This window comes from Priapulus caudatus, unplaced genomic scaffold (genome assembly GCF_000485595.1).
Source record: "Priapulus caudatus unplaced genomic scaffold, Priapulus_caudatus-5.0.1 Scaffold117, whole genome shotgun sequence".
NCBI lineage: Eukaryota > Metazoa > Priapulida > Priapulimorpha > Priapulimorphida > Priapulidae > Priapulus > Priapulus caudatus.
The window spans coordinates 40,682-56,658 of record NW_014577178.1 but is presented as its reverse complement, the minus strand read 5'-3'; the positions used below and the strand labels follow the sequence as shown (position 1 = coordinate 56,658).

The window sequence follows — 15,977 nt, the reverse complement described above, 5'->3', positions numbered from 1 at the left end:
ACCGTACCGTACTTACTTAGTTAGTAAGGTAGTACGTACGTACGTGCGACGTAAGTAAGAAGGTAGTAGTGTGTGTGTGTGTGTGCGTCGCGTGTGTGTGTGTGTGTGTGTGTGTGTGTGTGTGTGTGTGTGTGTGTGTGTGTGTGTGTGGTGTGTGCGTGCGTGCGTGCGTGCGTGCGTGCGTGCGTGCGTGTGTGCGTGTGTTTGTGTGTGTGCGCGCTCGTGTGCGTGCGTGCGTGCGCGCGTGCGTGTGTGTGTGTGTGCGTGTGCGCGTGGTGTGTATGTGCGTGCGTACGTGCGCATGCATGTGAAGTCTAGCGGCGTAGACTAATACGGAGAAATATATCTGCTATTTGTTTACGTAGATGTTTAAGAAATTACAACAGTGCTAGTTCAGAAACAAGCGCTAATCGATTGTAACATATGTAAGGCGAATGGCCGCGAGACTCCGACCTTGTCCACCACCAACACTCTTCGCTCGCGTAGTGAACGTGTGGGTGATCCTGCCTCGGCAGGTGCTGTGAAGAAACTGGAATGTTTCCTGACACTGTGCGCGCCCGTGTCTTTGTTATGGCGCCGTACTGTCTGGCACAGACAGCTCAGGGGCTGTTCACGCATTCCGCAACTGACTGCCTGGCAACCCCGAAGGCTGGTAACCAGCCACTGCAACTAGAATGCCGGTCCCTGATTGAGTCGGCCGCACTGCTGTACGCTTGGGCGTGTGTGCGTGGTGGTAGGGGGGGGAGGGGGGAGGGGGGGGTGCGGGCGGGCGCTACACATGCTGATAGAAGAAGAACATCTATTCTGACGTTCAGATGAGTGTCGGGAAACATTTTGCATGCAAAGCAGTGTTGTAAAATCGCAGTAGTTACAAGTAGGTGTGATACGCGCCCGACCGTCTAGAGTTTATAGTAAGTAATTAGTCTGACAGAACAAGAAATGACCTCTTGCTGCAGAACGATGTTTGTTACTGTGGGAATTCCGTTTAAGAAATAAGGAAATGATTTTACACGGGTACTAATAAATTTAATCCAATCCATAAATCAGTAATGGTATTTTCTGCGTGACAATTTATTGACACGAGTTAAAAGTGCAAACTCCGGTTACCAACGCAGTCGTTGCCAGCATGTTTGATAAGGTCAACAGATTTCGGCTAATCCAGCCAGGCACATATTCCTGCTACCATTCTAAAGGTGCCATTGTTAATACGGCAGCAGGGGCATGTCTTCTCTGAAAGGTCTTTGCTGGCGAGAAAAACCAGTTTGAGACGGATTTAAAAGCGCGTCATAATTACTCCCCGAAGGCGCGTGGGATTAGGTATCCTCGAACACTCGAGATGAATTTGTGATGGGGATTATTCGGAATCGCTACCCATTATACAGATTTAGGTGTTTGCGTTTCTTATAAGAGTTAACAGCTTTTAGCACCTCTCGTTTTGACGGAGTTTGGCAGTTTCTGCTTTAGTCCGAATGCGCGTGCACTCGGTGTGCATCTGATCGTGTGGACGTGTATGCTGGATGAGGCACACTCCTTCTCAGTTCTATTAGGCGAACGCAAATACTAACTGTGTACGTCCTTTCTTCACGGATTGCGATGCGACCTGGAAGTTAAATATGATTTCGACATGTAGTTTTAACCCTAGCCGTCTAAGATGTGTACATTATAAGTATAAAAGCGCGAGAGGGCGGGTATGAGTGGTAGCGTGCATGATAACGCCACCTGCTTCATGCAGTCTATGCTGCAGCTAATTAGTAGTCGGGAAGCCAAGTAGGCCAGGGGGATGCGCTTACAGCTACTGAAGAAGTAATGGGGAATTTTGCATTTAGAAACTAGTTTTATTGTCGTTGGGCAGCTGCGATTTTTAAGTGAATCGCGCAAAAGTCGAGAAAGTTCAGGTAACAGAGTGTACTACAAACACATGAGCAGGCAGTGGCTAAAATGTTTGCTGTCAGCAATGCTATTATACGCTGCATGGGCGATACTTTCTTCATCATTTGCAAACCCATCCCTCCCGACTCTCTGGCATATAGCGTGTCAAGTAGCCTAGCTATTCGCACGGTTGGCTGTGTTTAACAACAACGATAGCTTGGGATTTTAAAACGTCGTATATAGGCGTGGCTTTGGGAATTTAGTATTTTAGTAGTTTGTTTAGTAGTTTAGTATGTTATTGTGTGAATTCCCATTTCTATTAAAATGATGTGCTACATCATATCAGCTGCCTTCCACTCCCTCTTCATTTATGCACCCACATTCAAACGCGCTACTCCGAAAGTTAAACATTGAACACAATAAACTAGCGGTGACCGAGGTACGTGTAAGTCACTTAATTGTAACACAAGTAGCGTAGAGCGCGTATAGCAGTGGTAATAATGTTTCAGTCGTGAGAACTGCGAGGTTCATCGGTGTTAGTCACTAATCTGTTTCTTACCGTTCTGAATTGTGCACAGTGATAGTTGAACGCCGTCTGCTGCATGTCGAGGCAGCAATTCGCCAGTTTATAGCAAGGCTGATATAAAACTTTACTGCTGACAATAAAATCTGTGCACGTTGTTAAGTTTGCTGTGCATGCGCAGAGGAATTTGGCAACAGGGTTTGTTAACCGATCTAGACATTAAAAAAACTCGGTTAACTCATGTCTGCGGGATCAAACAGTAGTGGCTTAGTTACAGAATTTCAGACAAAAGCGATCCCCACCCACAAAAATAACACTGACTGATTGATATTAGGTAGTCGCCATGTTTTTTTTTCAGATGTGATGTTTATTCAAGATCTATTCCTTCAGCAGCGTAGTCACTGAGATTTGTGCAGGGCTAGGAATTTTTACCTTTGCTTAATGAGTAGTATAAACATATCATTTCTGTAGGGGTAGTTTTGTTTTGTTTTCTATGCTAGTGTTTTTGTTTTTCTCCCTCTCTGCGATATTGTAAAAAATTGGGGCACGTGAAGTGCGGAGATTTCAGTCACAGAAAATGTTAAGAAAATGTTTTCCTTGGTCACACATGTTTTACTTTTTGGTTGCAACTAAAACCTGGTATCGTTTAGAGCCCCCGTGTTTTGGTGCCAGCCTGTCTGCCACCACTGAAAAACCCCGCCAAGGTCAGCAAACCTTCTCAAACTGGTCCTAAGAGGCAGCCGATAACGTTATATAGCCTGAAACAGTATTTGGACAAAGAAGCGCCCTGGCAGGGTGATGAAAACCGAAACCTCATTTAGCAGTATAGGCTGTATATTAGTGGCCTAAGTCAATCGAAAATGCAGATGGGCAAACTTGTAAAAACCTCTGTGGGACTGCTGACTACGTAGCTAGCTGACAGACAAATCCAGCAGATGCCGTTTGGTATACATCCGCTCCTTTGTGTGCAGTTAAGGCTGGATTATCTCCGTAGAATTGGAAATGTACAAATAGCTTGTGGTGGCAAATGCGCGAGTAATTGCTTATTGTGGGCTGTTGCACTGCTGCCCCTCTACGTCATGAAAATAGTAAAACATCCGACCATGTTTCTGAAATAGAATCTCTACAACTTTAGCTGTATGTGGCGCTCATCTTTGGATAATCTTTCAATCATAAACGCGGTGCTCGTTCCCAGTAACGACGCCGCGATTTGATTAATTACGAGCGCGGGTCGTAAACGAGAGGTGCGCGCGCTCACAGACGCTCTTTGCCGGCAGCCGCAATATTTCGCTCGGCGATTAAATCGAATATTGACGACCAGATTTCATATTAGCGCGTCGTTTTGCGTCGCTCGGCCGACAGACGCGTTGTTCTCGGCCGACGACGCAGACTTCCCGAGTCTTTGTGCGCGAGAACGAGCGCGGCTAACAGATGCGATTCTTAACGTGATGCTCAACTTTGTCATGGCAACCGAAACGGTGTGTCAAGACAACCGCGAGCGTTTGACAGCACACGGCATCTACTAATGTGTTTTTTTCGCGCGAAGTAAATATAGTTTCGCTACTTCTTCTTCGTGGCCGTGCTCCAGCCGACGATTACGCACGTGGTGCGTGTGGTTATAGCATTCCGAGTAGGATTTGCTTAATGGAAACGTTATAGAATGGAGAGAAAGTTTGATTGAGTACCAGAGGAAATTAATCTATAGTTTGTAAAATGTACGCCGTTAATACCTGGACAATGAACTGCAAGATTACAGTCTTTTACCAAATGTGCCCAGTGTAATAGCAGAATGTGGAAAACATTTGTTTAAATTTTAATTAAATTTTGTTAATTTAATTCTCGAGATTATATAATATTACGGTTACTGTTATTTTTCGGTTGTAATGTGTCTGTGCTTGTGAGCTTAACCTATCTTGTTAAATACTATTAAAATGGACGTAATATGAATTACGTATGGCAAAAAATTCCATTTGTGGTGTTGAAGCTCATTAAAATATAATAATACTAACTAGTAAATATACAAACGTGCTGTGGAATTGACGTGCAGTGGAAAGCCGAACATGTTGTTCCATGTGAAATTGAGCCATGATAATAACACGTAGGCCTATTATTGATAAATACACGTATAATTTTTTTTATCTAATTGTTGTTTAGCGTATAGCACGTGAGAAAGAATATAATATAATTTCTATTAACGTACAAGCTTTAAGCAATACTCTGAGGTTAATTTTGCTTTATATATGCAAAACCCATTGTTGTGTAACATTAATGAGACATAACTACTTATCTAATTTGAAAATTTATAGCACCATTGTATATTATGTCGCTTATAATGGTGCGAAGGAAGTTATAATTCGCGTAGGTGCATGGATTACGTAAAGGGGAGCATTTATACTGTAATTATTAAATAGCCAGCACAATAGTTCAGGTTTACTACCAATATTAGTTAATTTACACATTATTTATGATGTATTAAAAAGTTTGTACTGTAATAGTAATCAGAGGTAAATAGATTAGCATTTTAATAGGGTGCTGTGTGATCACCACTGGGAACCATTAACAGTTGTGTGAAACATGAATACGTGGGCAACTTTCAAAGTAACAACTTTCAATGTTTGTACTAATTTTACGCATGTGTAGTGATTATGTAATAATCGTTAATAATAAACAGTAAAAATAGCCAGGTAGCATAATTTACAAAAAATTGTTCATATGCATGTATAGTAACTTGGTTTTATTTAGCAAAGAATAGTGTGATTATGAAACCATCATATAATTTGGTTAAATAATTAATGTCGTAATTGCTTGCATGGCAGCTAGTATTACAAAGCCGATAATCAGCACCCTTTGAACTATGTTTAGGTTGGATTGGGTGGAGGAGGCACAAGTATGCTACATGCATCCCCGGACCAGAGGAAGACTGGCTCTCCCTATTATGGTACCTACAGTGACACACGGCGGCGGTCACTAGACACAGCAGCGTCAGGAGGTGAGAGCGACACGCGCCCACGGGCAATAACCCCCCCCCCCCCCGCTGCATTTACGTTTTTAACTACATGTGGCGATTGTGGCGATGTAAGATACTGTAAGAAGAAATTCATGCGACTGTGCGAAATATTCACTAAATAGAGAGAGTCAGCGGCTAAGATGTAACGTTTTTATGCTATTTTGATATGTACCATGGCCTTTCGGTGGTGATTCCAAATTTTCACTTCTAGTTACTGTTGTATATATAAGTATAACACTGGCATTCGGTTTACAATGGCAATATCATCTGCTGTTTAAAATTTAGTCTTGATATTGTAGTTGGTATTACTTGTCATCGGTTTCATAAGCAAGTACTATTTGTTATGCATGACACAGCCCATAGTTGTTGGAAATGATAGCACGCACAGTTACACCTTTTCCATTTGTTCAACGCCTACTCTCTAGAAACAAGAGAATTGGAAACGAGGTTTCGTCGTGTTGATTTATTATTTTTAGAAAATCCCAATATATTGACCTAGCCATAGAGATCTTGGTTCATTACCGTTTTATTATCGAACTGTACGTGAATGTGATTACAGTAGCCCGCAAGAAAGCGTCGATCTGTTAAAATAAACAGTGGCCACTGACTTATATTTAAAGTACGGCAAAGGCACGCACATGCTTGCAGGCGAGATACTGTTGGTCTGCACCCTACAGTCAACTCGTCACAGTCCTAATGCAACTCTAAGATCGGATTTAATTAAGTCGGCTCCTGTAAGTCAATAATTTCAGCTCCTGCTAAGTGCATTAAAGGTATATATCTATTAAGACCCTATATATGTGAGATAAGATGCGGTATACTTGTGCAGCAACCGCGGGCTGTCATATAGGTGAGACACGTAGACTGCCGGACGAGCAGCCTCAAATTGAGAGATTGATTATTCGTTTCTATAACGAGATATATGCTGCGCTCTAAACTGCCGAGAGTTGGTCGTGCGTAACTTCTCGCGTCCCCCCCCCCCACACACACACACGCACGCACACACAGACGCACACACTCTCTCTCTCGTCCCGTCGTGTTTTGCTCGCAGTGACCACGATAGTGCAATGCTTATGCCGATAGCAACAGCTGCGTTTCGATGACATGTGAAAAGAGTGCCGCTATTTAACAAGGTGGAGATGGAATTGCCGCTTGACCTCTTCCGCTCATTGATCTGCTGGTAGCGCGGTGTGCACTTTATTACATCATTGGATTGCGAGGCGTCGCAAGCGGCCTCATTTAATTGGGTATTTGGGTGATGCTCGCGCGAAAACGATTTTCGCTGATCTTTGAGCGTGATGCTAACACTGATCAAATAAGATTTGGGTAATGTGAGTTTAATGAAGTAAACAGAGCGCTCGTCTAATCTACTCGTGAGATACGGCACGTGTGCGCTGGCAACCAGCAGGACCGAGGACAGTAGCGTTCTGGAACAGGGAATGACAGCTTCGGGCATTTTGCTGGCCAATGCTATTGATGCCACACAATCTGCTTAAGGGGTGGCTAGTTAATGTACTACGATAGAGCAACCTTCCAGTGGGTAAGCAGGTGTGGAACGATCAGCAAACCTATGGTGGATCCGACTTATTTGGTGTGATTGCGATGCTGTTCATTAACGAAAGAAATTGGTTATAAAGCAGTTATATCATCTTTGGGATCCTCATTGGGCGGCATTTTATAGGTTTTAAATATTAGGATTTATCAATGTATTCATTGCTGATTGTACAAAGAAAAAATTGTTATTAAGAAATATTACACTGTGGTTATTCATAGATATCTAAATAATTAATGTAGACTGAGTGTAATTTCGTGGTATAACTGTATGGCATTTTATTTCTATTTGCGATTCCCGTTTACTATACTATATTCATGCATAACTTTTACATGTTCCTCGCTCTTTTTCTCACAAACTTTTGGCTTAAATGCTAGGAATGTTTGAAGTGCTTGCCAGCAGATGGAGCAGCAGTCTCGTGCATGATAAGTCACTCATTAGTAGAACAATATAGAGAATTCTGCATTGCTATTTATTTTACATTTATAGATATTAATCTAGTCTTGTGCTTTTTTACAGTTACTAAATACCCTTCACCGAATGCATCAGGCGTTAAAAGACAAAAAGTGAGTATATTTATAATATTATTGACAAAAATATCCCGACCCACTGGTAAGGTCGCTAATACGTCCTATCCGTGCTTATTCACAATGGTGCTTTTGTATTCCCAAGAGGATGGAAAAAGCAAATTTCAGCGTAGGCTAATGCAACCCTTACTTGAATGTTCAATGGTATGACTGCATCTTTATTATTGCTAATTTTGATGCACATGAACACATGATTGCTGAGATTCAGTTGGTTGTATGGTTTGGGTTGATGTGAGAAGTTGGCATATATATAGGTGTAAATTGAGCCACTTATTGTCTACATTCAAAATGTCCATCGAAAATCCAGGTTATCCACAGGTCCTTGCAGTTGTTATTTTAAGCCGTGAATATTTGTTTCTATCACTGCCTGTATACGCTATAGTCTCCCACAACACGCAACACAGGGCTTTGTGAGTGAACGTTTTCAACACGTGATGTATGGAATCTATAAACATGGCTTCGTGCGACGTAATTTGGTCAAAATTTGATGATTGTGAAGCTCATTAAGGCTAGATTAGTGCTAATTGATTTACTTATTCCAAAATTAATTGAGAGCAGACTCAAAGAGAATCGCAACAGTGAGGGCAGATGTCGTGGATCATGAGCAGGTGGGATACAGAATGTATCTATGGACGCGTGAGACAGATGCTAGCTGCCGCGTGTCGTCTCCTGGTTAACTGCCGTGTATAGTTACGCGTATGTGTTCCAGCTATGCTAATACATAGCGCAAAAAATTCATTTATATTGCCAGTTTTACCGTGCTTACGATTTCGCATGTTGTACCGTTACTGTCAACTATATGCATGTGCCTCTAGCCAATGTCTATCGCTATCGAATGGAACTGCTGCTGAATTATATGCTTGGGGTTTCAGGTAAATGCATATCTATAACTATATGTACCGCTCTATAACTATGTGCGTCGGTGACTATGGTTTCCATGTTTAAACAATTCGCCATCGAATAACGGTGCCCGTAGATTTCATTCATATCTCTCTCCTGATCCTCCCCGGAAAAAAATGATTGGCTAATTCCGTCCGATATATATACTCAGCCTAGCTAGCAACTTATTTAAAGTCAAGTGGCCGGCTGCCAAATATTCTTGTCGAATCTTACGCTAAATGCTTCGTCTACCCAACGGCAAACGGGGGAGGCGTACGGGGCGATGTCGTTGCAACCTGATGGTTCACTTTCCTCGCGCCTTAACAAGTGTTTACAGCAGCAGCGGCCGAGCGCCTAGCACAACACCGCCTTTGTTTATCGGCCGAGTTTATTTGATAAGAGACGCGCGAGTGTGAGAGAATGTGTTCGATTGGCCGTAAATTGTCGGGTGTATCGTCTTCGGACAATTTTTCCTAAATACGAGCATTGCCAACAGATGTACGACAGGCTGGGCAGTGGTAGCTGCGAACACTGTGTATTAAGCGCTGTGGCCCTATACTTACCTCATGCTTCATTCAGTCAAAGGAAGCAAGATGGTAGGGTGCAAACGTATTATACTGCATCGATCCTTGCCTGGTTATTTTTCTCTATTGTGCGTGGTCGCGTGTATGTGTCTGTGTATATGGGGAAATGGAATTTATTATGTTAGTAAGCTATTCAATTAGCAATTTGTATATTTTAAACAATTAACGAAGCAAAATTGTGTTATATGTTAAATCAAAAATTTAACAAGTTCTTGAGTCGAATTACATTGATAATTATTGTGATATAATTATGATATAATTCCGATTAATAATTCAATATTATTATCTTGCTGTAGGTGATAGATCTAGGGTAGAATTGTGGCATTCATCAGCATTACATCTGAATGTTATTTAATTAAATACGGAGTACGCCCGGCCCTACGCTTATAACAATTATATCAATATTAATAAAATACATCCTGTTATGTTGAAGTACACACAGCTTCACACGCCACAGTTAGTAATCTTTTTTTAAACAGTTTGGGAAATTTAGTTAACAAACAATCGAAAAGTTATATCTTAATTGACACCTACAATCCTACAAGTCGGCTGCATGGCAATCGGCAGCAGCAGTATAACCTAACGAGAGGCTGCCCGATTACTCGCTTGGCTCAAGTTGGATCCATATACGTTTTCATTAAACAAGCAACATGGAGTAAAACCCTTAAGTATCCACTTCAGTATGTAATGTATCCCTTAGAAAACAAATTTGCACCATTTGGTTCGTATCGGGAGGCTGGAGCACTCTCAGAGGCTGCGTTGAGAATCTTCACTTTCACAACAGCCATGCTTGAATGTTGCGCATGCTCATCTTCCTGCTGCTGCCAGCAGAGCTGGTCGTGGCAACGTACTCTGCTGCACTAATGACAGTGGTGCATGGCGCCCCCGTTTTCGCTGCTTCATCCTTGGCATCTGTAATAGCATGCGCAGTTATGCCACTTTAATTTAGCACTATTTTTCGTAATTTCCTGTTCTTCATATGCATTCCCGTTCTCATATATCAAAGTGAACTTGAATCAGTGAAAAACTGTTCTAAAACAACGTGCCGTTGTCACGGATTTTAGTGGTTTCCATTCCCATTATGCTAATTACTTTTTCAAATTCTCTTAATAGTAACGTGCATGTACGTGGGGGTTATTTGTGTTTTTCCTTGAAATGTCCAATATTTTGTTTTTGGTTACTGAAGGCGCCATTACGTATATAAAACATGAGTTTGAAAATATACTCACTATAGCAGTGGCAAACTAGTGTAATATATGTTTAACTGTTTTTGGTATCGTGGCTCGGGAAATTCTGCAGGCCTGCTCAGGGGATGAAAGGTTCCTGAAGTGCAGTAAGATGGTTAGCCTGTAAAAGCCAACGCTATCTTGCAGCGATGGCATGATAGTGTTTATGTGGTGAATAAAGGAAACCAGGGAGCCAGCACATATGGCATGCACATTTTGGTAGATTCCACAATCCTGGCATTGTGTACACAGCGGGTTTTCAGCGGCGTTTAACCCTTTCCTGTGAACACCGGCATTGCTTCGAGCATAATCAGTCCCGCTCGCAAACATATTCATTCACAAGCTTGTGTATTTCGTAGTAACATAAACAGCAGTGTCTTAAGTATTTCTTTTTCGTCACGTCTTTTTCGTCGGGGTGCTACCTGAGACGTTCTGCTAAACTTTGTGGGCAAATTGCCGCGATTGCCATAGAAAGGTTGCAGCATTAAATAATGGCTAATAAATATGTTGTAAAATAAAAGCTAGACTACATGTTTTTTTGCTCTAGTTTAGTAAGCCAGGGATAATAGTAGTGAAAACTAGTATATATATACTTACTTGCCTTATAATTTTGACAAGTTATTCAGAGCCGTAGGCTGGGCAAATTCCTAGGGGGGCAGTGGCGGATTCAGGATTTCAAGGAGAGGGTGACAAACCGGTGGGGGGGGGTCTGGGGGTACCCCCACAGAAAATTTTGAAAAGGTAGATTGCAGGAGATGGTATTTGAGGCACTTTTGAGTACATGTACAGCCTTTATTCTGACTACGACAATTCTCTTTTAGTAGAATAATTTTTTTTTGGGCTCCAAAATCTAGGTGGGGCAGCTGCCCCCCTTGCCCCCCCCCCCGCAGGCTACGGCCCTGCTATTTAAAAGTCATTATTTGTTTAAAAGTCAACTGTTTCAAACACTCACTCTGTTTTTATTGCATAAAGCTTGTGTTTTTTTTAATACAATTTAGACGTGAATGCACTGGATTTCTCCTACATTTGTTCTTATATACATATTTTCCTTTGATTTTATTTCATATATATCTAATAGTTTTGCGTAGAATGTTTAATAATCTAGTCTATTATATTCATATATTGTCGTTCAGCGTCAATTAGTACGTTGTACTCTCTTGATTTCCTCGGTTTTATGATAATGTTCCATAAGCTTACCTCTTTTCTCGTTTGGGTGCAGCAAATTGAGGTTTTATAACTGATTAGCAATGCTATTTACCCATTAATTACTTGGGCGTTAACTATTAGCCAAAATATTACGAAATGATTCTACAGTACTTTCGATATAGTATACTTTCATAATACTTTCCACCTCCCCACACACGAAGACCCGTCGGACATGTTGCGTTAACATTCCGAAATGCGGAGTTATGGTTCTAGCCATGCTGACTGTCAGTGTGTGTGACTAAACTAAGCCAATACAGGAGACGAGTAGATGTAGACAAAATCATAAATTTTACACACTGGGATATAACGTTGTGCAAAAAAATCAATTGTTTCTGCAATTAACTACATTGCACATTGGCAACAAATGCTGTTTGGCAATAATGATCGATTTTACCCTGAACTGTGGGTGATTTTTTGTCAATGTGTAGCCAATATCGTCTTCGTTTAAGCATCCATATAAGATTGCTGTTTAATATGGTTTACGCGCAGAAACGCGTAATTGCTTTTGCTGTTAATATATTGTCCATTACACATGGAGATTTTTCAAGGTAGTATTTCACAGAAATTCACGAAATCTCCAAGGAACATACTTGTAGGTGGATGTTGTCGGCAAGGTATTAGCGCATCGAATATATTTTTCAGTTATATATTGTGGTAATTAGTTCTGTGTAAAACTACAATAAACACGACGCTAGCCAGTGTATACTACGGTTGGAGCGTCCGTAGTTTTTTTAATATGACTAGAATTTCTTCATCTTATTCCTTCTCCTGCATGGAGGTTACGCGCGGCAATTTTTTTAAATAGCTCTAACAACTTAGTCAACATGGTACGTACAGTAGGTTCGGTGCTGGGCACTGGACAGGAGCCTATTTGCTGGTAAAATGTTCCCATGTGGATTCAATTTAGCGGGAGCGCCCACTGGGAGGCTGCGCTCTGATTAAAATGTTCTGACCTGGTCATGGAATTCGGGCTCCCTCGTCAGCAGTCGGAGCTCCCCACGCTACATGTTTACCGTTTGTTTCTCTACGTTCAAATACCGTAAAATGTATGAATTCATTAAACAAGTACTCATTGAATTAATTGACCCTGCGATGCGTTAATTATTCGATTTGACTCGTTATCTTCATTTAATGAAATTTATATGCAGAGATTTTAGTTTCATGCTGGGATTCCGAATTACCTAGTATCGCTATATTTCGAAATGTGACTAGCATGGTGTGTAAAATATATCCGATATATTTATTATTATATGTCAGAATATTAAAGCTCCGTAGCTGGCATTCCTCGCGTAACCCTAGTTACATTTTCTTGTCATTATATTGTCTGTAGGTGGCGCTATTTTGTGTCGCGACCATGTTCACATTATGTTGAGGCAACAGGAGTTACTAAGCAGTAGCAGGAATATGGGAAACATTCGATAGAGAGTAGTATCTTGGTTTTTGATGTTGGTAATGCTGTCACGCTATTCTCCTGTGTGTGATAGTCGTGACGACGACGCGTCCTCACGACTAGGAACGTAGTCGTGAGTCATGTTTGCTCCCTGCTATCATTGCGCAACGCGGTAGTCACCCTTGATTACGGGGGGGGGGGGGCAGGGTTACTGTGCGGTAGCAGGTAGCTTCATGGGTAGATTAACACATCCGTGATAAACTACTCGCTAGATTTGTGCCTACACGCATCAACAACAGCACGGTTATACGGAGTAGCTCCCCCTCCCGAACAAGCGTTTCCCGAAGAAGCAGTCACAGTTTGTTGACCCGGCTAGGTGGGGTGGATATCTCTAAGATGATCGGGCGAGATTAAATAACTAGTGGGTGAATGCTGGCGACTTGCTTGTACAGCGGTCAAGCGATGCGCGTGGAACCAAGCTCTCACGGTCGCACGCAGGGACTGTTACTACGAAATCCCGGGTCCACAGTGTGTAAGCCCCATCCCTAGTGGCTGCGTGGCTATTTTCGGTGCAGCTTGTTTGGGTAGCATTTCTGCGTTCCTTGTCCAAAAACTAGCAGCACACGCCCGCTAATGGCTCAGTTCTGGCTCTGTCTGTAACTTGTTGTCTTTGTTCGGCCCCAAGAGTGGCGAGTAAACCACACCCCTTGTGTAACGATAGTGGGCCGACCCAAGGGGTGGTGGTGTTACTCTGTAGTTTAGGCGCAAGTCTCTGCCTAAGATCGGCTAAATCTGATAAGCTCTCTGCTGGCTGCACTTTGTCTTCGCGGAGAGTTGGTTTGCGGAGTGCACGCTGCGCATCTTGAGCTTGGTTGTCCGCCGGGCCCCAGTAGCAGTGTTTGTGCTGTCGGTATCCGTTCGCGAGGAGTCAGCAGTGGGGCCCGTCACATGTTGCCCTAGAACAATCTCTGATGACGGCTACCGTTCTGCGTTCGAGCTCGGGGAGTAGTCGACGGAGCGCTTTCGCGATACCTCTACCAGCAGCGGCAAGCCAGCGCTTCTGCCAAATCGCTTGATTTTTTTCGCGAGCTGTTCTAGTGCCACCTGGACACCAGTAACTGTTGCAACAGCTGCGCAGCTAAAACAACGCAGAACTACTAGCGTAATCACAGCTTCATTCATAGTTGGACTGAGAGTGGTGGTTGCTCTCGAGAAAGCGAGAGTGAGACACGCGAACAGATACAGAGAGAGAGAGAGAGGCGTGACTTGTGGACCTGCGACAATTCATCGTCGCCCGTGCGCCATCTGAGCCGGAACCCGGATGACCATTGCATTGGCGACGCATATCCGACATCTCGGTTCGTGCTTGCGGCAATCCGAGCAGCGGCAGCGAAACCGTCATCAGTAACCTCCTCCCCGAGTATCCGCCGACTTGCATCGGCACGGGGCGAAGAGCGAGAGCTTGTCGTGGCGAGCACCCCCAGCAGCTACAGCAGGCCGTGCTGCTGATATCCAACGCTGAAGCGCTGACACCCGAGTCAGAGAACCCTCTGCCTAGCATCCGCGCGGGCGGGCTAACGTGTGCCGGCGCCATATTGGAATCGGGAGCCATTTGGAAGCCGCAGCAGCCGTCGCGCGTGCACAGCATTTGGCAGAGCGCAGGAAACATTTGGTGAAGCGTCTGCGAAACATTTGGCTGCAATGTTTTTGTACACCAGACCCAGATACCAGGTGCAGTATTTACAACGTTATCCACTCCGGGTTCATTCATTCGGTAGTAGTATCTAGGTTTAAACCTGTTGCGGACGAATTCGCGATAATGCGTCAACTCGCTGTTAGGGTTTCGATAGAAGCGCGAGGATGTGTCGGAGTGTGGTAGTGGATGTTCACGTCGTTGGGTGGAATCGTTTTGTCATTCTCTACCTCTACGTTCAACAGTGAGAGATCTTCAATCGTCGCAGCTGTGATGTATGATAGATAAGTGGGGCTCGATGCACATTCTGCCTTCTCATTCTGCTGGTTCCTTCTGCTAGGTTTAGATATTTCATCTGATAGGTTTCATCTGATATTCATCTAGGTTTAGATATTCATTTAGATATTTATTGTGCTAGGTTTAGATATTTTCCATGTGCCTTCACGCAGTTGCAACAATGGCACCGTACTGTATGTAAGGGTTCAGCGTGTCTCCCGGGCCGTCACTTGCTGATCAGTTATTTCAACCTGATCTAATACCACGGTTTGTTTTGGCGTGGTGCTGTGCCATTCAATACAGGTTTCTTATAAACTCGTGGCATTTAATTTCAAGTAGGGTTTCGTTTTACGTATTTTTGACGTGCTCGGTTTGTTATCGAAATAACACCGCAAATTAACAACACCCAGGATACTGAAAGGTTTTCGTGCTCTTAGTCTGGCAGTTTTGAAATACTTGTTGCAGTGATGGACTGCGCATGGCTGGCAGTGGTGTTATGTTAAGGAAACGAACTAAACGCATTCACTTTGTGTTTTTCATATATGTGATATGCCAATTCTGGCTGCTATATATATAGGTCAATTTATATTTCGTGGTATGCCAGCTTCATTTAAATTCTGTATCGAATTATTTCCTTGGTTTACATGCAGATTTTTGGCCTGCCCGGCATTTGGGATCTTTATGTACCAGTATTTCAGTACTGCACGAAGGGTCGTTGTCGTATCAGGTACTACATATATGTACCCGAAGTAGTTTTAGGTTGTTTAGTATTATGTTTATATTTTTACATGAGGTAGGTTTAGGGTTATGGTTAGGGTACACTTCTGTAGTACAAGTCTGGTACACTTTGTGTATACATTTATGTACTTCGGGTACATATATGTAGTACCTGATACGACAACGACCCCTTCAGCGTCAGTACTCTGCCCTATCATTGTTCGGTCACGTTTCCTTTCACTCTCGCGAACTTCTACTGTACTGGTCAGTTTTTGACATGTCTTATTCATGTCTTGTGAGTGTGGCTTTCGTATGATAATTGCCCTGCTATAACTTGTTAGCACGCGTCTATACTACTGGGAGTGGATGGGCGCATTGGCTTTATATGTTACACACACACACACACATATATATATATATATATCAAGAGTACATAATAGAGATTATCTCTATTATGTACTCTTGATA

General features: G+C 42.8%; 1 protein-coding gene across 5 annotated transcripts in view; it reads left to right on the top strand.

Moving 5' to 3' along the window:
- LOC106805550 (transcription factor 12-like) overlaps positions 1-15,977 on the top strand; it is a 79,756-nt gene that overhangs the window by 25,216 nt on the left and 38,563 nt on the right. For 4 of the 5 annotated variants that reach the window (XM_014807192.1, XM_014807189.1, XM_014807191.1 and 1 more), the window contains 2 exons: positions 5,255-5,381; positions 7,471-7,517. In XM_014807192.1, coding sequence (XP_014662678.1) covers positions 5,255-5,381; positions 7,471-7,517 — 174 coding nt within the window. Of the gene's footprint in view, positions 1-5,254; positions 5,382-7,470; positions 7,518-13,582; positions 14,555-15,977 lie in introns of those variants that run through there. The other variant, XM_014807193.1, reaches the window with a different exon arrangement.